Below are 24,208 nucleotides of genomic sequence, written 5' to 3'. Positions count from 1 at the left end.
CCAAAGTCACGGCGTAACTCCCAAGTTCAGTTGCCGGTACTCCATGATCAATCCATTAATATCCCTCATATCACTATGATCGAAGCGAGAGAGTCCCCGCGCTGATGGCAGAAGACATTGTTCATCGCTATCGCTGGCGATGGTTCGGGCAACGACGATGCGAGCCAACTGCCAGAATTCAGGTGCATACCTCACAAAGCCGATCTTCTTCCAGATGGCCTGTGGTTGGTCGGGAACGTCCTTATCCTCGGGTTGTCGTGCGTTCCATATTCGACGCCAGTTGTCCAAACCAGTTTGGATCGGGGCGAGGGTCGACTCGAAGACCAAGGAGTTTTGCAGGTAAAATGTCAAGGAATGCACAGCTATATCGTTAGCAATGTTCCAACATAGAATAATCAACATACCTTGTATAGTCGTAAACAGATTCAGCGTTCCCATCTTTGAGAACTCGAGAACAGAGCGGTCATCCAGCTCTCTCTGGCATATCCGCCGTACGACACCAGCGACGGACAGTCTCTCAGACCAGAAGATACACCGTTCCCACTCCCTGAATGAGTAAAAGCACTCTGTAGCCGTGTTTGCCTGGAAGCAAACCTCGTGACAGGCCATGTCCATTTTGAGCTCCGAAACCACCATGCGTGGCGGAGTGTGGTGGAAGATCGCCATGGCGGCATCAATCAAGAATACATACGTCAGAGTCCTATCCAATTAGCATTAGTGGCGTGTAACCAAGCCGAGACAGACGTACCGGATCAATTCCTCCTCAATGACGAACTGCCTCCACCACGGCTTGGACGGGCTCTCCAGCCGTAAGTTGCGATGCGTGGCCGATTCAAGCCCGATGTCTCTCGCCAGCTGTTCTATTAGCAAGATTCGCAGATAGAAATGGAATACGCACCACGACCAGCGTCGCATGACGGTGCCTCCTCATCCGCCCCTGCGCCTCCACAGAGCCCTCCCTCTTCTGCAGTGAGCAGACAAGATACGCAGCCTGGATACATTCGACGCGCTTCTTCATCCCTTCGGCGTTCTTGTGTAGTGGACCCGTCGACGTATCTGATGTCTCTCTCTCCATAAAATACTCATCGCCGAATGTCATTTCTTCAACGCTGTCCAACCACATCTTGGCCGCTTCGTTTTCTTCCTCATGCGGCGACAGACATGCCCCAATAATCACCATAACACACAGCAGAGCGGTCCGTGCCGTCTCCGGATCGAACGACGGGCGGTGCACGATGGGACAGCTGGGGTACCACAATGACCAGAAATATTCCAGGAAGCGGCGGATGTTGCTAGCTGAGAAAAAGGCGGCGCAGGATTGTTGGACGGCAGGGGACCAGTCCAGTTTGATGATGGTTTTGTCTGACTTTGTGGTGATGGTTCGGCGGAGATGTTCAGTAATCTCGCGGGCCTTGTGAATGAGGATATCTCCGTTACTGGATGACAGGTCGATAAGTGAGGGGTCGATAGTTTCCGGCAGCAAGTCTGCACCATGCAATTCTTCGTATGCTCTTTCGTGCGGGTGTTGGTCAGCCCCCTTGAGGAGCTCCTGCCGCTGCTTGAGCGTCTCGCGATCCAGAAACGTAGCCATACCATTGGCGCTCGTAAAGTAGGCCAGATATTCCAGCCTCTCAGCCACCGTGATGCTGTCGGAAGCCAGTGGTGGTGCAAACAAGAAGTCCAGCGCGGAAAAGTCCATCGAGCTGGGGAGGTCAGGGAGGTCTCCATTTCGGTTTGAACAAGATGAGACAACGGCTCTCTCGCGTTCATTCTGTTGATCTAGCTGATATGACTGGAAATTTTCAGAATTCTCCACGACATCCTCCGGTTCTCTTACTCTGCATGTCCTTTCATGGCGTTTCAGAAGGTCTCTGTCAAGGCCCATTAGAGATGCTACATCATATGATCAGAATCATACTTTCGTGTGAACGATCTCCGACAGAGCGCACAGGCAAAGGGCCTGATATTTTCATCTGCTGCTATTAGTTACGTTCGCGGTCCGAGTCGGAAAGGTAGACATACGTGACCGAAGGTGTCTCCGGAGATGCTCTGAGCGGCTGAAACTGGTGCAGCAGTATGTGCATTGCCACGGACGATTAGACATAAGGACCTGAATGAATGAAGTTGATAGCGATGGATCAGATCATGCCAGGGCTGCAGGTTGAGGTCAAGCGCCAGGAGAGGAGGAAATACGAGGAATCCGGAGGTGGGGAAAACTAATCGATGCCTAAAGCTACAGAAACCGTTGACCAGTTGGCGTCTATTGTAAATATCTCCATCCGCGTCAATGCTGCGTACAGCCTCTCAGCTTGTCCAAACGAGGTATCTATAATTATGTACTGCATAGATCAACGCATCATCCCTTAGCTGACGCTAAACAGGTATTTTCTAGCGAGCCTTTTAATTCGCCAGGATCCTGGCTGCCATGGTTGATTTGTCTATCAGTAACCTAGCACAAGCTGTGCGCCTCAATCAACAGCAATCAGCCTTGTCACCCTTGTCAGCCTTACCACCTAGTTAACTGAGCGGCATGCCCCTCATTTCTTTCAATCATTGCCTGTTGGACACAGCTCGCAGCGTAGTACTTTGCAGTCATCGCATTTGGTACCTACCGCCAGGAAACTGACTGTGCTTTCCATGGATCTCTTCTCAGCGTTTGGTATAGCCAGTTGGTGGATGACCGGAGCTACGATTATTCTTGGAATTATCGGGACTTGTTCATAGCTTGGAAATGGTGATATCGCTAGAGTTATCTGGTCGTTAGCACTGAGTCGAGTGGTCATTGCCCAGAACTGGGCTCTGGTTCGCTTACTCGAGGTCAAGCTGAGGTACAAATGTAGGATATATTCTCGAATACAGTCTCCCAGGCACTTCGGGCAGGTCCTCGGGGATCTACAAGTTCTTTCAAAAGACTCTTTGTTTTGACGAGGAGGGTATCCAATGCCATATAAGCCAGTACAGTGATTGGCAGGGCTAAAGTCTCTGCATGTATTTTAAGAGTCTCTCACGGTCTAGTCAAGGAGATAGATGCATAGATAGACATAAGAATACAGCCTATGATCTCCTCATCAACATCATCTGTCGGCAACCCCAGCCCAAAACTACACGTCAGCACATTCTCCTTTCCAGGTTGTCTGCGCAACTCATCCTGCACGGCCAGAACAGCCACACTCGACGTTCTCCGGAGGCGTCGCCCGCTAGATCAGAGAGATCAATGAGATGAGAGGGCCAGGAGGTTCCCAAACCGGCGATGAGGACCTTCCCGGCTACACAATGAGGCCGAGTCCATGCGGAGGTGTGCGTTGATGTCTGCTGAGACCAGCCTACAGGATTCAGTAAGAGCCAGCGTCCTTGGCGCACTAGTGGTATATATACACTTATGTGCTTATCCAATGATATATACAGAGATATACAGAGTATACAGAGTATACAGCTAGACTAAGGCTGAGGCAGCTGGACAATATGCGCCTCGCCCAACTCCCCCTTGACGACCATCACCAGCTCATCCACCGCGGCCAACACCTTCACGTACGCCATCACCGCCACACAGTACCGGCGATACGCCTTCTCCCTAATGAGGTCAGTCTGCAAGGGCATCACCTCAGTCAACTGCGAACGCCGCCAATACTCATAGCAGCGTTTCGTCAGCGGCGTCGGCAGCACCTCCGGCAGGGGATCCCCCGTCTTGATCGCCTGCGCCACAACCCCCAGCACAGCCATGACGTCCGCGATGGACCGCTGTTCCAGCACCCCGGAAGTCCGCGACAGCCGCTCCTGCAGCTCGAGCGGCAGCGTCGCCGAGAGCAGCAGCAGTCGGCCCAGGTTCTGGTTGAGCGCCTGGCAGAGCGACTGGACCTGCCGCAAACTGGCGCTGTCGAAGCGGGAGCTGGAGAATTCCAGTCCGAGCAGGGCGATGGGGCCGTTCAGCGCGGCGAGACGCTCTGCGACCTCGATAGACAGCTGCTCCGCCATGCGCGGGTCGTTGTTGGGGCGTGCCCAGCAGGAGAGCAGGAGGGCGTAGTGGTCTGTCAGCCGGCGGAGGGTGTTGGACAGCGAGATGCAGATGTGTCGTGCTGCCGAGGGGGGGCGAGGGAAGATCTGAACGATCAGTGCGGCGGCGAAGCCGACAAAGACCAGGACCAGACGGCGCCAGAAGACACTGTAGCCGACGCCCGGGTTGCCGTACTGAGGGATTTGTCTGCAGTGGTCAGTATGCATATAGTCAGGGGCCATAATGGCAAAGGGGCAAAGGGGAGCTTACATATCAGCGAAGCTGTATCCGATGACGAGGAAAAAGGTTGCGGCGCTCATGATGGTCGCTTGCAGCATTGCCGGGCTGAGAAATAGTCGTCCCCACATGAAAATCAAAATAATCGGAACGGATATGGCAGCCAGTCCGTACGGATTGCCCGGTCCATGTCCGGAGCCGATATACCAGGCGACCAGTCCTACGACGCCTCCGATGACCGTGCCAACGGCCCGGCAGATGAGCGAAAAGGTAAAGTCGGACATGTACACCAGCAGCGTGGTCTGCCCCATGATGAGTCCCCAGAGGCCTTTTTCACGGTAGTAGAATCCCGCACTCGATGGAATGACGGCCGGCACCGCTAGGGCGATCGTCAAGACGACCATGCGCAAGGCAAAAAGACCCTCGGCACTGACAAACCAGTGATACGTCCCCAGCACCACGCGTCCGAGGCCACTCCGCTGCTTGACGCGGTATCCCCGGCTGATCCGGCGGAAGAGCTGCTGTGTCTCATCCGTCTGGTCTGCTGGGTCGTCCGGGTCCGGGTCAGACGATTGTCCCGCGACCGGAGTGCGAGCTTCCCGTCGCAGCACCCATCCAACGGCGTATTCGATGCTGGTGGGAAACCACAGACGCGGCTTCGGCCGGGCCTCGAGGAGAGCCACGATCTGCGACAGGAACTGGTCCAGAGCGTCCGCGACGGAGATGACCAGCTCCTCAAAGGCCAGGCCGGCCATGACGCTGCTGATGGACGTGCCGCCAATGGTATCGAGGCGCTTGAGGCTTCCACTTTCATCAAAAATCTCGCCGTGTTTCTCGATCAGCTTCTCGGTGGTCTCCTCGGCAAAGGCGTCCCGCACGGTACGCAGCTTCTCCAGGAGTTTCTGACACTCGTCCAACCGATCCGCAGCCCGCGAGCCCAGCCAGCGGTGCGAGTTGACCGCGTGGATGCACTCGACCGCCATGCCAGCCACCTCCTCGCAAACCTGCAGAATCTCCCCGCTGGATTCCCGCAGAATGGCATCCGTTCCGGACCGCAGGGCCTCTGACTCGGGACTGGTCATAGCTTCAACCATCTCCAAGCTCTCCATCATCTGCCGCTGTCCGACTTCCCCTTTGCCTTCCTGTCGGGGTCCATCCGAGGTACTCACTGGCGTCCCCGCCTTGGATATCGCCCGGACGCGGTCCACACTAGCCCGCGCACTCAGCCGGTTGATATGATAATCCAGCAGTGACACCGTGCTCACAAGAACCTGCCGCACAGGCTGCCTCAGGCTCTTCACATCGGCTGCATTCCACCGGCCGCGCGAGAAATCCAGCGGCAGGAACCCCATCGCCGGCTCCATGGCCTTGTATCCAGCGATGAGCTGGCCCTTGAGCGCCATTAACGTCTTCAAATCCAGATCCTCGGCGTGGGCGGCCGTCAACCTGAGCGGCTGCTTGGCCAACCCGACAAATGCCTGCATACCAGCCAGAACGGCATGCGACGTCGACTGCGGGAAGAGCAGCAACGAGGCGACAAGACCCAGTCCCGCGCCAATCGCCGCAGGGATGATCAGGATCTTCGGCAGCGTCCCACGAAACGAAGGCAGGAGTGGGCCTACCGTCAGGAACAGATCGCCAATGATGGTCCCGAAGATCTGGACGAGCGTGAACTTGGGATTTGCGGCGCGCAACCGGGCCTATTCATGTCAGTCACCCTTATTAATCAAAAAGAGGGGGGAACTTACCAAAAAGTAAATAAAGACACACATCATAACAAAGTAAATGACCGAAACGCGCGCATCAAGCATGAACCCGTCATAGATGAGCTGCGACTGCACGCTGGCCGCACTCTGGCCGGTGGCATTCGCCTGTCTAGCTGCCTCCTGTCCGAGCGCCTGCAGACGGGCCATCGTGTCCGTTTGAGGACGAGCGGCCAGCGCGGCTTTCATGCTGATGACGCCCCAAGCCCAGGCGAGGGCCATACCAACCAGCAGGGTCAGCGTCCCCAGGATATAAATGAAGAGGATGCCTGACGGCGGATTGATGAAGAGAACCAGACTATCAAGTTAGCATCAAAAATGAATTGTATGGCTAGGATCAACTCACCATCCGAAAAACGTGGCTGTACCGATAGTTCGCAGAGTGGGATGGATAAAGATCAGGATGGTGGCGACCCATGCTGCGGCTGCGCAGCGAAAGAGGGTTTTGAGGTCGTGGGAATTGAAATGGAGCCATCCCGGCAGTGACTTCTTGCCGGGGGTTTGTGAGGACATTGTTCTCTCGATGGTGATGCAATGGCAATGTCAGGAGAAGAGAAGAAGCAGGAGATGAATGGACGAGAAAAACGCGGAGTTTTTTAGAGTTCTTCTACTTGGTGGATACATTCCTGGAGCAGTCAGGATCGACAACAGATCGGCAAACCTCCATTATGATGAAATAGAAATGGACTATCGGAACTAAGATCTACTATTAATGAGACTATCTAAATTTGTCTGAAACTAGCTATTTGCTCTTTGTGCCGAAGCGCGGCTTTTCTTCTGCGCAAACTGGGGGAACTAGTCAGTTACCGAGGTATCTATGCACCATGACTATGGAATGTAAGCTAGACTAAGAGTGCATCGCGGACCCGTTTTTCAGCCTAGTGGAGTCGATTTCTTTAAACTAACTGGTTATACATTCTGTTTTCGCTAACTCACGTTCCTTGTCTTGATCTAATGTCTTCACTCGGACCCGGAGGCCTGGAAGAAGAGCGCACGCTATTCGAAGCAATCCAGCGCAACGACATTGCTACAGTTACCCAACTTCTAGACAATGGAGTCTCCCCAGATGGGCGCACTTTAGACTGTTCCCCACTGCACGAGGCCATTCGGTACGGCAGACATGAAATCATCACACTACTGCTCCAGCATGATGTCCACGACCGCGCGGATGAGATGGGGAGAGATGCCCTCCATTGCGCAGCAATGAAGGGAGATCCGCAGATCCTTGAAACGATTATCCAATTTTATAGGCAGAGAGCGTATAGCTTTTTTGGTCGGGCGGGTGCGCAGGAAACGCCGATTCATTTTGCAGCAATGAGCCGCAGCCTGGAGTGTGTGCAGGTGCTGGTTCGCGAGGAGGCGAATATCCATGATGTGACTATGGATGCAGAGACGCCGTTGCATTTTGCGGCCGGGGAAAGGAGTGAATGGGTTGAGGAAACGAGGGAGGATGAAACAGCGGTGTTGAAATACTTGATTGCCGCAGGGGCAGATATCAATGCTCTTACTTCAACCAGGGAGAGCCCGCTATGGTACGCTGTTCAGGCAGACAACCTTCCTGCTGTGAGGGAGCTACTTGCTGCATCAGCAGATGTCCAGCTCCGCAATATCTATGGAGAGACTGTGCTGCATGAAGCGGCCTATCATAGTTCGCTAGCTGTGGTGCAGGTGCTGGTAGACGCTGGCGTGGATGTCCATGCCCGGAGCAAGACAAATGGATCTATCCTGCACCGCGCAGCAGAAGGCGGTCGTGTAGATACTGCGCAGTGGATACTCGATCATAGTCGCTTGACTGTGAACGAAACTGGTAGCCATGGCTGGACCCCATTGCACTCTGCTGTTTTTGCGTACCAGATAACTATGACCAAGTACCTTCTCGAGCACGGCGCTGACCCAAACATCGGATCAAATCCTGGAAACCACACGGCTCTACATTATGCCGCGTTTTCACATCGAGCGGAAGCCGATTCCCCACTGGTCCGCTATATGATCCAGTATGGCGCCGATGTCAACGCGGCCGCCGATTCGCGCTGCTTCTCATCCCCAGGACAGATAGGCGAGCGGCTACACGAGTGGTTCTTTAATCCAATACCAGACAGGTGGGAACTCGTCTATCCAATTCACTGTGCTGTTTGGGCAGGTGTTCGTAGCAGGGTGGAGGCCCTGCTAGAAGCAGGGGCTGATATCCATGCCAGAACAAGCATATATGGCAGTACTCCCCTGTACCTGGTAGCGCGAGGTGGTGGACTTGAAATGGTTCGCTTTCTCATTTCCAAAGGCGCGGATCCCGAGGCAAGAGACACTGCTGGCTGCAAGATGGCGCATCATTTAGCGTTTAGGTTACGGCAGACGCCTAGGATTGCATGGGAGTTTCTGGTGGAGAATCAGTTATGGGATCCGTCGACGGTGGAGAAGGATTTGGAAAGAGCCAAATTATATGAACAGATGTTCAAGTGTTCTAAGGCGAGGAAGATATCTAACCGGTAACTACCTACCGTCAATTACATGAGAAGAAATTGTGCAGCAGCCGCTTTCATTGCTACGGTACGATGTGTTCAGCATGGACCCCAGCTCAGGGGTCTTGCCCCAGACACTATCGCTGCGTGAGGTCTGCGAGCACAGATACTGAGTATATATCCATCAGCTATTTATGAAGGTGCAGATGGACGTACCTGGCCGTTCTCCAGCAAGGAAATCAGCTACTCTAGTAGTCAGGCACTCATCTGCATCGCGGTACCAATTGATTGATCAAGTGAAGCAGCATGATTGACTATGTTAGAAACACTGATAAGAGTCTCATCTCCATGGTACCTTAGAACAGAGGCTTATACGACAAAATAGTATTCTATTGGACACCAACCAAAGAGGAGAGGTTAGGAAATATGTATTAAAAAGGTGGATAGATATACCTACTATACTGTACGACAAGCTAGAAGGCTTAGGAGAAACATTCGCATATAAGGACATATATATATATATATACAAGACAAAGCCACAAGTAGCTATTCCTACACACGCCTGACCCATAAAACATCCTCGGTATAACCCAACATCTCACGTCTATCATCACAGATCCTTGCGTACTCAAGCAACAATCGATACGTATATATCTGCATATCTTCGGGGCGGAGAACCTTCTCCGCCCACTTCCTGCCGTTCAGGGCAATCTTTCGCGCGGCGTGGTCATGGCCAGGCCCGCCGTATCCAATAAAGTACTCCATTATGCCGTAGATTTCCAGAAATGTCAAGTCCATGGGGACGAAATGGGCCCACGGAATGAGTCGAGAGTCGTGCCATTCCTTGTAAATGGTTGCTTTGATGGGAAGAGAGGTTGAGAATAAGAAGGCGAGATACCGTCCGCTGGTGGAATTGCCATCCACGTCAGGCAGATATTTGTAGCCGTACTGCTTGTCCACGGGCATTTCGGGAACGAGGGTAAAATAAGGTTCCGTGTAGGAGCAATGCGGATCTGTCAGATTGTACTCACAGCGCTCTCCGGGAGCACAGGAATAGCACCCTAGATGGACGAAGCCAGCATCGACATGTTCCTCCACAAACTCGCGGAGGCGACCAGCACGACCCGAGGCCAGATGGTAGTAGTCATAGCTGGGGAGAATAAAGTTCAGAAAGTGAGAATTGTTCTGTTCGGCAGCGGCGACAGATGTGCTATTCAACATGGATAGTAGGCGATGGCGGTGGGACCCCGTCCAGATGTTGGCTCGGTGTCGACCTCCAGACGCAGTCCCGCGCCAAATCAAGGAATCTTTCTTCGATTCCCATTCACCGTCGTGTTTGGTGCCGTCAGAGTGTCCATTGTCCTTGGACCAGTAGACAGCGGGAGGGATGAGGATCTCGTTACTGACTGCCAGCTTGGATCCTCCAAAAAGAGGAAATAACTCATGTGTTGTTGAAACGGACTCTGGCTCGATGAAAGCTTCATGAAGAGCCTGCATCTCAGGGCGCCAACAGATATCCTTGGACTTGGTCCAGTTGCGCACATAGCCATTCTGTGAGTGTTGCAGAAAGTTTTCCATGGCTACAGGCAAAACGACATCTGGGTTTATTTGGTGACCTTTGCGCGACGGACTGTGCGGCGGGCAGCCCACACGAGCCCTGTCCCAGAAGTGACCATCATTGGAACTTAGGAAGTGAGGTTCAAATGGCTCAAACTTGTCTTCATTTGTAGCAGCTGTGTATTCTGTGATAAACTCTGCAGGACTTTTATCTCTCGTCCCTTCTCGGCTTGCACGTTCCTTGACCATGTATTCAGATATGGCTTCCGAAGGCACAACGATTCGGGATTCATCCATGGGGTTAACGGGCATGTCGAGGTCAGGAAGATATCGCTCGATGCTCCGCACAAGATTAAGCCAAGAGTCTAACCAAAGTGCTTCGTGGTCCGTAATAGCTGTCGCTGTACGGTTGCTAACAGCGATGCGAGGTTTGAGACTCTGTGCCTGTCGTCGGATCTCCTTCGGTTGGAGGCCCCAGAATGGGTTCAGGTCATCATAGATCTGGTCAAACAAATCCTCGATAATGAGCGCATCCTTAGACCTGGCGAATTCGAACCACTCTTTGAAGCCTGGTGGTGGATGTCGTCCCCGACGGCGACGATACTGGTCTGTTGCCGCGTTGAACGATGTTGCCTCCTTTGCAAGCAGTGATTGCCATTCTGCATCGGCTTTCGTGATGAGTTGATCGATAGGATGGTCTCCTGATAATGATGATGATGATTCTGCGTGGTTGTATGGTATATTAAACGCTACCTGTTGTTTGCTCCGACTGGCAGACCACCAACACCCCAGAGTAAACGAGATTCCTAACAATATAATAGCAACAAATTTGAAATTCAATGATGAACGTTTCACCATGTTGGAGGGGGAATGCATTGACAGAAAGAGAGGGTGGCTTGGGAGAATGATCACGACACGGTGACCCCAGTCATTCAGTGCGACAGTGCCTAGTCGGACACAGGTTCTGACTCTGTCCCTAACCCATGTCGCCAAGCATGAATCTCGAACTTTTTGGACACAATCGAGTAGGTAGCTGCGCCGCAAACTGTCCCAAGCTAGTCCACTATCCATGTAGCTACGGAGCCCCACGGAATCCAATGATTGGCTGAATTCCAAGTCACATCAAGCTCTCGAGTGGATTATTTTCGACTGGTAAGGCATTGATTGACTTTTCGGATAAGGTTAAGGTTAAGATTCCCCGGCGTCGTGATATTGATGAGAGGGTTGAATTCGATGCAATTGAAGGTATTTCCCCTTCGTTTCTCCCAAAGTCATCACTCCGGAGTATGAAGCAGGTACGCAACGATCATGTAACACCTGCATTTCATGCGTTGATTGTTCGAACCCATGCGCTTCGAGGATAACTAATTGGCTGGAAGAATACGCTCAACCAGCGCTAATCAAGGATTAAGGGAGACTACTGCTGCTACTGCGCCTGTCGCAGTTAGTGCTATAAGCATGGTTAACTTCGGAAATGGCCGGCCGACTTCGAAAAAGGGACACCAACATTGTCCAGTGCCCGGAATCGTTTGCTTTGTCATCTTCTGACCGGAAGATGTTGGAGTTGTAAAGATTATGAAGTAGCCACACTTGTAGAAGGGAAATGATGTCTCGCCAACCCTTGGACCGAGACCCATAGGACTATGTTGGCGCTAACGGCTCCCTAGCTGCCTAGCCTTCCTAACGACGCCATAGTTTCAAGTTCTCGAGTGGGGTTAGTCGGGGAATGAGCCGTCAATAACATCGAGTAACCTTGTCTGCCTTAGTACGGGCCTTTGGGGCCCTTTTGGAGTCCAGGAGGTCCCAACTGGCCCAATCATAACTCTCAACCCTCATGTATTTGAAGTATTTGAAGTATTTGAGGTATAGTTGTAGTTGCTCGTCCTACCCGTCGTGCATTTAGGAAGCCTTAATGTAAATTTAATATGAAAGCGGATTGACATTATGCTTATGGTTGGTACCTTTCGGGTCTCTTAAGCCGAATGTGATAGGACGGTCTATCCCATTCTCCGATGGAGTCGTCCTGTTGAGTTCAATGTTCTAATGTATATCGATCCTTTGGAGATCTACTCCTCCCTCTGGCACATGGCCATAGTACAATATGATAGGATATGCTGCAATCTCTTTCCTCTCATGAGTCATTCCAGTTAGTCTTCCTCGAACAAATTTACCTGACTCTTGGGTTTGGGTACTGCAACTCTTGGAATACTCTACTCCTCACGGTGGTGGCGTACGTGATCCCACATTTCCAAGAGATTATGGGATAGAAAGGCTGGTGGTGTAGCGGTTAGCGACTTCAGCGTTACATCCATACCCAATATATCTCGCAGTCTACTGCACGTTCACTGTGCCATCTTTTACTATCGTGAGACACTCGGGGAATTGGACCAGTCGTTACCTTGTCCCCTTGGTAGTTAGCTAAATAGGATATTGCTGGTCTAGTCCAAGACTCCAGAGTTTGCCAACGCACTCGGTTATAGAAGGCAGTGTTTCAACGTGGCAGTCAATGGCAGTCAATGGGTTGGGGTATAAGAACGCTCTCTCTCTCCCACCCTTAGCAGTTATATCTAGACAGGTACTCGAGAGCATCCCTTTATCAGTGCCTTGAGCGTTGGCCCGAGTTCAATATTCTGAAACCCATCCAAAATGCGCGCAACTCAACTTGCCCTCCTTACCCTTGCCGCTTCTGCAAAGCTGGCCACCTGCTTCAAGATTCCCGAGGGAACCACGGACGGGGTTTATAAGGCCTATATCAACGAGAACGGTGTTGAAGTTCACGAGCCTCTCCTCCCAGAGGACATCGTCCCAGTGACAGACTCCGAACAACTCGAACCAGCCCATTTCGACATGGCAATGGCAGCAGACCCTAGTTTCAGTGCTTGGTGGTGCGGCTGTGGTATAACCATGTAAGTGGCCAAGTCTATCCAGTACTTTCAGCCATTCTAAGTGCTTTAATGTAGGAATCATGGTGACTGCGACGCGGCGGTGCAGGCCCTGAAGAACCAGTTCGGCTCGGGAACGGTTCAGATAGGAGCAAATCTGGCGTGGTATTCGATCAGCGGCAGCGTGGTGGCATTCGCCTGCAACAAAGTTAATGCAAGAGCGGAGGCCAGCGCGGATCGTCTCACTAGGAGCCTCCAAAGTATCACAGATAGGTGTGGCTGGTACGTTCCGGGGACCACGAGGTTTGTCACAAACCTATGGCTCGATCCATACTGGGGATATATGAATTACCAGCCTGGGCTGGACTTTTGCACCATGTCTACCAATTCTGGATCTAACAGATGCTGATACAGAGGCACTCTGGGTGTCTCGACTCTGGAGATAAGTATGGGCCAGGCCATCCTGGGAGATATTGCTGGCCAAGCATTAGTGTTAACATAATCACTGTCCTTCAGATCCTTTCATTTTCATTGTAGGAGTAATCACGTAGATGTCATTTACCTTAAGCACCAACCTCTGGGAGTTTTGTATATTGAATGTGAGTGTATTGTCTAGAGTCGTATGTCTTGCATGTTGACATTTCTCAGGTATGTATATATCTTTTTCATCTGACAATTCCGCTTTATGCAGTAACCTGTATAAGGAATGGTAGATTCTGTAGACTATCCCTACACGCTTCTTTACCATTTTCCCCATGCTAGTATTTGGAGCACAATGGTGCCATGCATTTGATATGCCAGAAGGAATGTCCTTCCGTCACTCAGGCTCAATAATGGAGCATTGACCCAACCGCACTGTATACCGGATCTGGTTGATATCTATTTCGATCTATGTCCAGAACAATAAATCTACCATCAGAGCTTCCCCTTCTCAGGAACAGATACTGAGACAGAATCAAATTCAAGTTCAACAAGCAACATCCCTTCGACTACATCCTCCTCCCCATCCTGAACCTCAAACACCCACTTTGCGCGTCCCGCGCGCGGACTCCGCACCTCCAGCTCCATCTTCATCTGCTTGACAAACGCAACAACCTGGTCCTTGGCAATAGCCTGGCCAGGCCTCACCAGCAACTCGATCAATTTCCCAGACAGCGGCAGCACGATATGCCGCGGATTGGACGGGTCGCCGCGACGATGGCCCGAGACGAGGGCGCTTGCTGCGGTGTTTGCGCCTGTGGCTGCGAGGTGCAGTTTGTACGGGATGGACGCCGCGGGCGTGGTGTACTCTATCTCGGCCGTTAGGGAGGAGGGGAAGTCATTGCGAAGTACGCGGGAGAGACGCAGGTGGTGTCGGGTTTCGGTGTCTTGCGAGGTTGGGGTTGACGTTAGTGGGGACAAGGAGATGCTCCATGCGTCGCCGCGGCGGAAGAGGAGCGAGGATGTTGGCAGCTGCAACGCCGGTTTCGCTGGCTGGTTCGACGAGACAAGCGACGCAGAGATATGTTCGCCTGTCCCCAGGACAGACGGCAGATTCCTCTCCAGCCACTGCGTGTCGGTCCTCCCCGCTAAAAAGTCCTCGGTTGCGACAATCCCCCGCAGGAGGGGGAGGTTCGTTTTGACGCCTTCGACGCGGGTGTCGCTCAGCACGCGCCGCGCCTTGCGCACGACGGACTCCCAGCTCGAGGCTGTGACGATGATTTTTGCCAGCAGGTTGTCAAAGTCCGAGGCTACAGTTACTGGAGGTGCCAGGTGCGTGTCGACGCGGACGCCGTGGCCATGGGGCACGAAGAAGTCGGTGATTTTGCCGATGCTCAGCGCGAAGTTGGCGCTGGGGTCTTCGGCGCAGAGACGGAGCTGGATGGATCGTGCTGAGGGTCTCGACATAGACTCCGTCAGGATTTTCTGGAGAGGTTCTCCTCGCGCCAACCGCAGCTGCGCCTGCACGAGATCCACTCCCGTTACGGCCTCGGTGATGGTATGCTCCACCTGCAGCCGGGGGTTGATTTCGAGGAAGTAGAATTCGGGCGTGGTCTCGCTGACGAGGAACTCGAACGTGCCGAGTGATCGGTATCGGATGGTGAGGGCGATGCGCAGCGCCGCCTCGATTACTTTCTCTATGATCGACCGGTCCAGAAGGGACGGAGCACACTCGACAATCTTCTGGAACCGCCGCTGCACGCTGCAGTCTCGTTCGTGCAGGTGGTGGACAGTCCCTGTCCCGTCGCCGAGGACCTGCACCTCGACGTGGTGGAAGCCGTCCACGGCGGCCTTTTCAACGAAGACGGTCTGCGAGGGGGATTCGTTCCGGGCTCTGGCCACCAGGTTCGCCAGCTCGGATGCTTGGTGCTGGTGGATCAGCCGGATGCCCCGTCCGCCGCCCCCGTCGACTGCTTTGATCATAACGGGGTACCCGACTCTCTCGACGAACGCGCGGATCTCATCCAAAGATTGCGCGGAATGAGATGGGAGGACTGGTACCCCGCAGGATGCAGCGAGCGCTTTGGCTTGCAATTTATCGCCGGTTTGCTCGAGGATGTCGGCCCCCGGCCCGATGACAGTCACCCCAATCTGGTGCATGCGGCGGGCAAACTCGGCGGATTCGCTGAGGAAGCCGTAGCCTGGGTGGACAGTGTCGATGGCATGTTCCTGACAGACTTTTACAAGCAGGGATATGTCGAGGTAGGAGGCTGCAGAGGGCAGCGAGATAGTCTGGTCGGGGTGGCTGAGGAGACAGTGCGATGTGTCGTTTGGGGTCGATAGGGCGACTGTGTGGATGGGGGGTGAAAGCTCGCGGGCAGCTTGCAAGATGCGCACCGCGATCTCGCCTCTGTTGGCTATCAAGACCTTTTTCATTATGGATTGAGATGCATCGATTGGTGGTGTCGTGTACATCCCAGTCTAGATATAGAGATATAGATATGGGGAATGATGCGGGGAACCTCGGTTCTCGGTTCCCCGCATTCTTATATACATTCAAGCATCTTGCAACGAATCAGTACATTCAAGTATTGGACTAATCTACAAAATGAAAGACGATACAGCGTCCAAACGCCTCAATCAACTCTCCTCCCACCTATCCGCAGCCCAGCTGCCACCAGACTACTCCGACGTCCTCTCCACCATCAACACTCTCAAAGAAATCGCCGCAACCCCCAACCCCTCTCACCGGGGCTACGCGCGCCAAAAACAAGCCGGCAAGCTCTGGGTCCGTGAGCGCATCACCCAGCTCCTCGACCCCAACTCCTTCGAAGAAATCGGCTCCGTCTCCGGCACTGTCACCTGGAAACCCACCGGCCCCACCACGGAGGTCCCCGAAACCTTCACGCCGAGCAACAATGTCCAAGGCTTCGGGAAGCTCCAAGGCCGGCGCGTCCTCCTCACAGCCGACGACTTCAGCATTCGCAGCGGCCACGCAGACGGCTCCACGGCCGACAAGACAATCTACGCCGAGAAGCTAGCCATCGCGCTCAAACTGCCCGTCATCAAGCTCGTCGACGGCAGCTCCGGCGGCGGCAGCGTGACCACCATCCGCAAAGAAGGGTGGAGCTACCTCCCCTATGTGCGCATGTACGCGCAGGTCGTCGAGCAGCTGAACAAGGGCATTCCGAATCTGGGGGCTGTCGTTGGACCCGCTGTAAATCCCTCCCTTCTTCTTTCCTCTGTGCTAGACTAATGATGATAGATTGGTCTCGGCGCAGCACGCGTCGTCTCGTGCCATTTCTCCGTCATGGCGGCGGATATCGGCGCGCTGTTCAATGCCGGCCCGGAGGTGGTCGCCAACGCCACCTTCGAGGAAGGGCTAGACTTTCAGGACCTGGGCGGGCCTATGGTGCACTGCACCAACGGGACGATCGATAACCTTGCGGCCAACGAGGCCGAGTGCTTTGAGCAGTTGCGGACGGTGCTCGGGTTCCTGCCTAACCATGGTGGCGAGGCGCCTCCGGTCCTGAATTGTGAGGATCCAGATGATAGAGAGGACGTCGCCTTGCGGAGTGTTATCCCGCGTCGTGCGGCGAGGATGTACAACCCGTACACGATCATCCGGAGCGTGGTGGACGCGGGCTCGTGGTTTGAGATTGGGGGGTTATGGGGCCGGACGGCGATCGGGGGGCTGGCGAGACTGGGTGGGCGGCCGGTGGGGATCATCGCGAACAACTGCGAGGTGAACGGGGGTGCGCTGGATGCGGCCGGGAGCCAGAAGCTGGTGCGACTGCTGAAGCTGTGTGATGTGATGAATCTGCCGATTGTGCAGTTCGTTGACGTCCGTACGTTTTTGTCTCCCCCTTGCAACTGTAAAGAGAAGATGCTAAGTGCTAATGTGTAGCGGGATATGCGATTGGGACCGTCGCCGAACGCAACGCCACGATGCGCTGGGGCGTCGAGCTGGCCAAAACCTACTTTGCTACGACGACTCCCATTTTCAACGTGATTACAAGGCGTGCGTATGGTGTCGCCGGGGGTATTATGCTCGGTGCAAGAGACCCCGTGGTGCAGGTTGCCTGGCCGTCCGGTCAGTGGGGATCACTGCCGCTGGACGGGGGAATCGAGGTGGGCCATCGCCAGGAACTGCGAGAGGCGGAGCAACGAGGTGGGAAAGAGGGCAAGGCTGCACGGTATAAGGAGTTGGAGGAGGAATATCTGCGGCTGATGAATCCCGTGCGGACGGCCAATGCGTTCGGGGTACAGGAGATTGTCGATCCCAAGGATACAAGGAAGATCTGCTGCGGATGGGTCAGACATGTGTACGAGGTGTTGATGGCTGAGCGATTGGCTTTGAGGAATTGTGGGAAGATCCAGCCTGTCTTTTCATAACAGTCAACTGATGCTACGGAGTGTTCTATAGAGCTGGCCTAGGGTAGCCATATCGGAAGGTACGGAGAACTGGGCTAGCAAGGGTTGTATCCTCAAGAATATGATTCCCGGAAGGTTCGGCTACCAGCTCAACCGACAGACTGTAACAGTCCCCTTCCCCTGTGCCAAATGTGCACGCAGTCATTGACGCCATTCACTAGCTGGACTTGTTCGTCTAACCCGCAAGGAAAATAGAAGAACCGTTCTTCCCAGCATCTTGCGTGGTCTCGTTGGTTTTTATGCGCGAGACATCCTGCATAACAGTACGTTCTGCATAAATTTTGTATCTTAGTAATGTACTTACATATCCACCCATCTGGACTGAGATCTCTTGAACGAGGAGAAGCCTTCTTCTCCCATGAGGCTTGGATTGGAAACTCTAAGGCCTCTCCCGGTGTGTTTGTACCTACACTATGTCTTAATTTTGACCTCCATTTGTGGCTCAGATGACCCTTAGAATAAAAATTCACTATCTCAAGTAATTGACAAGGACAGGACTCAGTATGCCATGACATCTCCCCATTTACTTATCGTCAACCTTCCAACCAGTCATTGTGCCACATCCATGATCCCCCTACTCGATCTAAGCTGTCCATCTCAGCTTATATCGTATACCAGCCAGTCTAGCACTGAATGGAAACGCCGGCGTACAGAACCGAGTGACAACCAGTGTCAGGCACCTTGAACGAAGACCCACGGCAGTTGTTTCCACTCCACGTTTTCACGGTGCAGCCACTTATCACATTAGCTTCTGCCTGGATCAAGGCAACGAGGGCAAAAGGTGACTTACTTCATGGAAGGCACCGAAATAGACCGCTTGTTGGTGACAGCAACACACCGATAGGAGCCAGAGCCGACAAGGCTGATCGAGTCAACTGGGCCATCGCAGAGGTCGCCGCCCCAGAATTTGGCAGTAACATCAACGTTGCTCGCCTCAACGTCCATCACGTTGGTCTCAAGGGGAGACGCCATGAGGGCAGCGGGGAAAATGCCGAGGAGCAGGGTGGTGAAACGCATGATGGAGGATTTGAGCTTCCTGCTTTCCTATAGGAAGAGGACAAGGTTCCTAAGTAGAGGTCAAGATGATTGCAAGTAATGAAGTAATGGTAAAAGATCTCACAAGCAGGAGGATGGGGTCCCTTTTATAGTTTTTCAGTGTGTCCTTTCACACGGCGAGTTGCTGCTCCCCTAAATCAGGTATGAGTATGTATGCAGACATATCTTGCCTAGCCTCGCTGAGAGCACAAGGAGACTTCCCTGACGCAAGGTTCTTGATCACCCCTGTAAGCCATGGCGGATAATGATACGCCATGAAGCAGCTGAGGTGTTCGAGTAGCTCCGTAGTCTACTGCGCCACTCCACAGATAATGCTACCATGGCAGGGTAGGTATATCATGTCTGTAAAAACGACGCATATCTAAGTGTGGACTTACTGAACATAACGCACCCAATAATTTGCGAAGCCCTCACTTGAGATAGTTGGATGGGCCTTGATGGCGAGGACATTATGTGAGGAAAACAAATCTTGTGCATGGATTTTTTCCCCAGTGTAGTAGGTATTGTAGATTTTTATTTTTATTTTTAATTGTTTATTTATTTATTTTTAATATACTTGGCACTGCTGCTTCAATCTCTTGAGAGCGCCACTGAGCTCTAGATAAGCGCCATTGTGATGAAACCCATATAAGTCTGGACATATATGGCTTCCTACAGAAAAGGACAAATATTGCACAGAACTCATGCTGATATTATACATAAGGGCCAGCTCACAAACCTATCCAATTACAGGGTATAGAATATCAAGCCATATAGACATTATTTCCATGATTGTCTGATTATAGATTGAGTGAAAAGGCTCAGGGTGCTAGCTACCTTCGTCGTAATACCATAATTAAACCCCGCAAATACGAAACAACCTGGCGCTGATAGAAGCGTTAACGGAATAACCTAACAACTGGACTCTCTGTTCAGAAGTAACTCGAATAAACCAGGAACGTTTTAGTGCTTTTGATGGTCCCCTGGCACCCGAAAGTCCTCAACTATCTATAGGCACGGCGCCATTCTAGTGTGGCCAGGTCATAAGCTAAATCAGTCCCACCACAAAGAAACGTCAGTGGCAGTAGGAAGATAGCAGAGGACTACATTGCTGGTTGTTCCATTCATTTGTACAGTCAGTGTACCCTTGCCTTGAGAAGGGATACCTGTATTGACATTTCTTTTGGAAGCTTCAACGTGCTTATCTCTGTTCCGATGGCTATTTTCAGCCACTTCCCGAGAGCTGCCGCCAAGGTTAATCACCTTTTCGAACACCTGGTTACACCCACACTCTCCCTTCGTACTATGCGCTCCGCCTCTTGATAGATCCCCCTAGATCCACCTCTATTAAGCCAGTTGGCAGGGCTCCGAGACAGCCTAAACTAGCGCTAGTGGAGATCGTACAAGCAGTGAGCCTTGTGGGTGAGCAAACATACAGAATAGCATGAATGTCACGGTCTATGTCACTCCATCGATCAAGACTCCGCAGTTCATCCATCTAGCCTAGGGAACTTACTAAGATGGCCAGTTATCTCACTATCAATCTGTCGGCTTTCACTAGGTCTGACTGGGGTACTTTGCACCAAAATTCTGAGGACGTAAGTGTATATAGAGCGAGGAACCGACATACCAGTGTTGGCAAAATCTGGATAAGCAGCTATGCGGAGCCCTTATGCTATGAAAACTGTGCCAATAAAGACAGAGACCTCGGCAGGATGTTATCCCCTAGAAAATGATCTGCTAGAACGACAGGATCTCACAGGGATCACCCCTGATCCCTGCACTAGCTTCAAAAGTCCGGCCCTGTTGTGGTTTGATTCACATTCATAACCCCACAAAGTCCAACAATCGTTGATATTTTCATAGAGAATACCATCAGTGTACTATCCAATTGCCATAACTCTTGGCCAGAGCCTATCTCTGGCGGCACAGTGTGGTCTGATTCACCAGTATGCACTCAAGTATGAAAGACTCTTGCGATCAATCTCAGTCATTTTCAAATAGCCGAGCTGCCCTGAGCAATGGCATTGGATGTAAACATGTTGCACGAAACTTGTTCCCAGAAAACAGAAACTTGCTGTTCCATGGGTTTAGTACTTTTGTTCTGTTCCTGTAGCCAAGGCACAACGGAGTTAGACCCACGTTCTTGGCCAGCTTCCGTAGCCAATATACTCATACACACAAGCTAGCTTGTGGATAATTAGGGCGCTTAAGGAGCAGGACGTCGGTTGGCGTTAGACTAACTTATAAGCCATAGTGTGTTACATTAGCCTAAGGCAAGGCGTAAGCCACCGACATGAATTTGAGGATTTGGAGGCAATCTACTCATTTATTAGGTAACAGATATATCCACCCTCTCTAAGATGAATCCATCATTGGGAGGTCTCTATCCTCGTACCGGATGATGTACCGAGTTGGATGGATATGCTGATGGCCGGCACGATATAGGCGAATGATGAGAATTAAGACCCAAGTAGTCAGGATGACCGCTGTCTGCTATAAGTTGTTCATGACGGTGCCATGCGGCCCATGTCATTAGAAAGCACATGATTCCATACATATGTGGCTTCATAGGTGGAGTAGTATGGCAGTGTCAGGCTCCGAGCTATCAGCTTTGTAAGATCCTAGTCCTAGTCTTGGTGCCCATCAATATACTGCATTCATAGAATACTAGATAATAGCGAGTTTTCCGCCATAATCCAGAGAGCCTTGATTCCAGCTTAGGTTCTGAGCGAATATCAGCGTCCGCTATAGATTATTATGGAGTACATCTGATGTCACAGCTCTGTGCCTGAGCTGCGTGAGTCTCATATCACGATAGTATATTGCCTCACCTAAACATACTAATTATCAACAGTATTCTCAGAAATGTCTAAGACTAGTCCATGGTGTTCATCCGGCCGTGCCGGTGTATATCTCTAGATCTATGCATGTTTAGATATGCTATCTAATGGTAGGCCTGTTATGTACCGTTCTTCGTGGATATGAACTTGGGGCTCCGAACGCCAAGTTATGATATTACCATTCCAGGCGTAGACTGCATGCACCCAATTAATGGCCAGTGGATGAGTTGTTTATAGTTTGATCTGAACCTTGATCTTCCTCTCCACTTTTAATCTATATCAGAAGGATCGGGTAAATCTTTTTCGTGATAAGTGTCAGTGTCATGGTTGCCTTATTAGCTGAGCAGGACTATTACCATTACGTACATGATATATCATATGTATTAGTGACAGCCGGTAACAGTAGTTAGCTATCCGGGGTGGTAAGCATAACCCTGTGAAGCTATCCAAGCCATTCCTTGGCCTAGTGCGGGGATGTGGATATAGCTGCCTAAAGTCATTGACCACAACTGTAGTAACAATACTCACTCTATTCATTTGTCTGCGTAGCCTAGTTTCTTTTTCTATCAACACTGAAAGAGAAGATGTCATCTGAATTCTGGTGAGGTCCCATGTATCAAATGGCAGAGGCTGATGCATGTAACTAACAACAAGAAGCCCCGTCTATTCAGTGAGTTATATCCTGAAGTCCTTGGATAAAGACATTATCCTAACAGCATGAGCAGCCCTTCTTCAGTGCTATAGGATGCACAAGCGCGATTGTCTTCACAGCCTGTGGTGCAGCCTACGGGACTGCAAAGGCCGGCGTGGGCGTTTGCTCCTCGGGGGTCCTGAGACCCGATTTGATAGTTAAGAGTATGCCACCAGAAATCCTCCCTAGAGCAACAATGCTGATATGGTCTAGACATTGTGCCCATCGTCATGGCCGGTATCCTCGGGATCTACGGCCTGGTTGTCTCTGTTTTGATTGCAAACACCCTCTCTCAAAAGGCGGCTCTCTACACCAGCCTTGTTCAGCTGGGTGCAGGTCTCTCGGTTGGACTATGTGGGCTAGCTGCTGGGTATGTTTTGTAGAACTCTATCGAGTCTCAGCTAACCTGGTCAGGTTTGCAATTGGAATCGTGGGCGATGCGGGCGTGAGAGGAACGGCGCAGCAGCCTCGGCTTTATGTGGGCATGATACTCATTCTGATCTTTGCTGAGGTGTTGGGTAAGATTTCTTGTCTCTGCCTCAGGGTTCATGAGACTGATGCAGTAGGAAGGCCTGTATGGGTTGATTGTGGCTCTTTTGATGAACTCTAGGGCGGCACAGCTGGAGCATAAATGTAGCTGACTGCAGATGCGGTTTGGAGTTATGGAGGTAGGACGAATGAAATGAGAAGGCTTAAACATGTACAAAGAATGGTATGCATCTAACCTTTCCAGTGAGCCAACAGACGCGCCAGGCTCAGGCTCGAGGACTAATGGCTGAAGCAATTGGGTTATCTAGCAATATACAGACACAGCGGCATACAACACATTATGGCAATTGGTATCCGGCACCCTGAAATTCAACCCCTTGCAGTCGCCGCCGCTCCATGTCGTTATGATACAGCTACTGTAAGTTTATTAGCACATAAATAATCTTCATCCTGCAATCACATACCTGTTGTCAAGCACTCGAATTGACCTCTTGTTGGAGGGAACGAGGACGCATCGTTGGGAGCCCGTGCTAGTAACGGCAAAAGAATCGTCCGCGCCGCCGCAGGTGTCAGTTTCATACATGTCAAATACGGCTAAGCGGTTGGACCCGTTATTTGCTGACTGGCTATTACTGTTACTCGAGGTGGTGGAAGAGGGAGGATTCGTCGTAGTGGATGTCGGATTGTTGTTGGTGGTGGTCGTCGTCGTGGATGGAGTTGTAGTATTAGTGCCACTTAGCGACGATGCTGAGGGTGTTGGTGATGATGATGATGATGATGATGATGATGATGATGATGATGATGATGATGAGGAGGAGGATAAAGCCGAGCCGCTGTCATTTTCAACTCAGTCCCATCAGTCCAGCCGACAATATTGAGTTAGAAGAACACTACCTTTGTGCATTATCGTTCTTATGGGCTGCGCGGCTGCCCAAAACGCCCCCTACAACCGCCGCGACCACGACGATCACCAATACCCCCAAACCGATGACAATCCACCTCCATCGCGTTTTCTTCTTTGACTCAGCTGCATCAGCGGCTATGAATGGTGGACCTGTTTCTGTGGCCCATTGCGTCGGGCCAGTTTTATTGACAAAATATTTATCGTTGTGCCCAGGCGGGAAAGATGAAGGCTGCAGCGGATGGACCACAAACTGCGGGGCGCTATTGGGTTCTTCCTCGAGATAGCGACGCTCCTAGATCGTTGATGTCAGTTACTGGCTTGTGCTGTAAGCAGGAGAGACTGACCATCGGAAGCCTTTTTTGTCGATATCAACCAGCAATTAACACGCCGGGGAGGTGCGGGAGGGGGATTTGGGGTTGATAATAGTACCCGTCATGGGTCAGGGATTGGGAGAGGAGATGGTCAAAGATATTTAACCCAGCAGCACCCTGTTCATCCGTCGAGAG

The 24,208-nt window shown here is 51.9% G+C and overlaps 10 protein-coding genes across 10 annotated transcripts; 5 read left to right on the top strand and 5 right to left on the bottom strand.

The window, feature by feature from the left end:
- Positions 1–6: 6 nt before the first annotated feature.
- On the bottom strand, positions 7–1,699 carry Aud_006144 (transcription factor domain-containing protein; the record flags this gene model as incomplete). Its single annotated transcript, XM_043291050.1, has 4 exons — positions 7–362; positions 405–700; positions 749–855; positions 899–1,699. The coding sequence occupies 4 exons, from the start codon at positions 1,697–1,699 to the stop codon at positions 7–9; spliced, it is 1,560 nt and encodes a 519-aa protein (XP_043146985.1).
- A 1,739-nt stretch (positions 1,700–3,438) lies between these two features.
- On the bottom strand, positions 3,439–6,504 carry Aud_006143 (uncharacterized protein; the record flags this gene model as incomplete). Its single annotated transcript, XM_043291049.1, has 4 exons — positions 3,439–4,198; positions 4,262–5,928; positions 5,977–6,289; positions 6,338–6,504. The coding sequence occupies 4 exons, from the start codon at positions 6,502–6,504 to the stop codon at positions 3,439–3,441; spliced, it is 2,907 nt and encodes a 968-aa protein (XP_043146984.1).
- A 441-nt stretch (positions 6,505–6,945) lies between these two features.
- Aud_006142 (uncharacterized protein) lies at positions 6,946–8,478 on the top strand (the record flags this gene model as incomplete). The annotated part of the gene is made up of 1 exon (XM_043291048.1): positions 6,946–8,478. The coding sequence occupies one exon, from the start codon at positions 6,946–6,948 to the stop codon at positions 8,476–8,478; it is 1,533 nt and encodes a 510-aa protein (XP_043146983.1).
- A 521-nt stretch (positions 8,479–8,999) lies between these two features.
- Aud_006141 (putative capsular associated protein) lies at positions 9,000–10,862 on the bottom strand (the record flags this gene model as incomplete). Its single annotated transcript, XM_043291047.1, has 1 exon — positions 9,000–10,862. One exon carries the CDS (start codon positions 10,860–10,862, stop codon positions 9,000–9,002), a length of 1,863 nt encoding a protein of 620 aa, XP_043146982.1.
- Positions 10,863–12,650: 1,788 nt separating this feature from the next.
- Aud_006140 (uncharacterized protein) lies at positions 12,651–13,388 on the top strand (the record flags this gene model as incomplete). Its single annotated transcript, XM_043291046.1, has 3 exons — positions 12,651–12,910; positions 12,965–13,189; positions 13,301–13,388. 3 exons carry the CDS (start codon positions 12,651–12,653, stop codon positions 13,386–13,388), a joined length of 573 nt encoding a protein of 190 aa, XP_043146981.1.
- A 413-nt stretch (positions 13,389–13,801) lies between these two features.
- Positions 13,802–15,781, bottom strand: Aud_006139 (putative pyruvate carboxylase; the record flags this gene model as incomplete). The annotated part of the gene is made up of 1 exon (XM_043291045.1): positions 13,802–15,781. One exon carries the CDS (start codon positions 15,779–15,781, stop codon positions 13,802–13,804), a length of 1,980 nt encoding a protein of 659 aa, XP_043146980.1.
- Positions 15,782–15,914: 133 nt separating this feature from the next.
- On the top strand, positions 15,915–17,701 carry Aud_006138 (acyl-CoA carboxylase subunit beta; the record flags this gene model as incomplete). The annotated part of the gene is made up of 3 exons (XM_043291044.1): positions 15,915–16,523; positions 16,572–17,154; positions 17,214–17,701. The coding sequence occupies 3 exons, from the start codon at positions 15,915–15,917 to the stop codon at positions 17,699–17,701; spliced, it is 1,680 nt and encodes a 559-aa protein (XP_043146979.1).
- A 662-nt stretch (positions 17,702–18,363) lies between these two features.
- On the bottom strand, positions 18,364–18,757 carry Aud_006137 (uncharacterized protein; the record flags this gene model as incomplete). The annotated part of the gene is made up of 2 exons (XM_043291043.1): positions 18,364–18,475; positions 18,531–18,757. The coding sequence occupies 2 exons, from the start codon at positions 18,755–18,757 to the stop codon at positions 18,364–18,366; spliced, it is 339 nt and encodes a 112-aa protein (XP_043146978.1).
- A 3,445-nt stretch (positions 18,758–22,202) lies between these two features.
- On the top strand, positions 22,203–22,919 carry Aud_006136 (H(+)-transporting V0 sector ATPase subunit c; the record flags this gene model as incomplete). Its single annotated transcript, XM_043291042.1, has 6 exons — positions 22,203–22,219; positions 22,276–22,288; positions 22,344–22,473; positions 22,523–22,679; positions 22,724–22,827; positions 22,876–22,919. The coding sequence occupies 6 exons, from the start codon at positions 22,203–22,205 to the stop codon at positions 22,917–22,919; spliced, it is 465 nt and encodes a 154-aa protein (XP_043146977.1).
- Positions 22,920–23,138: 219 nt separating this feature from the next.
- On the top strand, positions 23,139–23,676 carry Aud_006135 (uncharacterized protein; the record flags this gene model as incomplete). The annotated part of the gene is made up of 2 exons (XM_043291041.1): positions 23,139–23,216; positions 23,299–23,676. The coding sequence occupies 2 exons, from the start codon at positions 23,139–23,141 to the stop codon at positions 23,674–23,676; spliced, it is 456 nt and encodes a 151-aa protein (XP_043146976.1).
- Positions 23,677–24,208: the final 532 nt, after the last annotated feature.

The sequence above is a fragment of the Aspergillus udagawae genome (genome assembly GCF_001078395.1).
Source record: "Aspergillus udagawae IFM 46973 DNA, scaffold_4, whole genome shotgun sequence".
NCBI classification, from domain to species: Eukaryota; Fungi; Ascomycota; class Eurotiomycetes; order Eurotiales; family Aspergillaceae; genus Aspergillus; species Aspergillus udagawae.
This window is presented reverse-complemented; position numbering and strand designations above follow the sequence as displayed.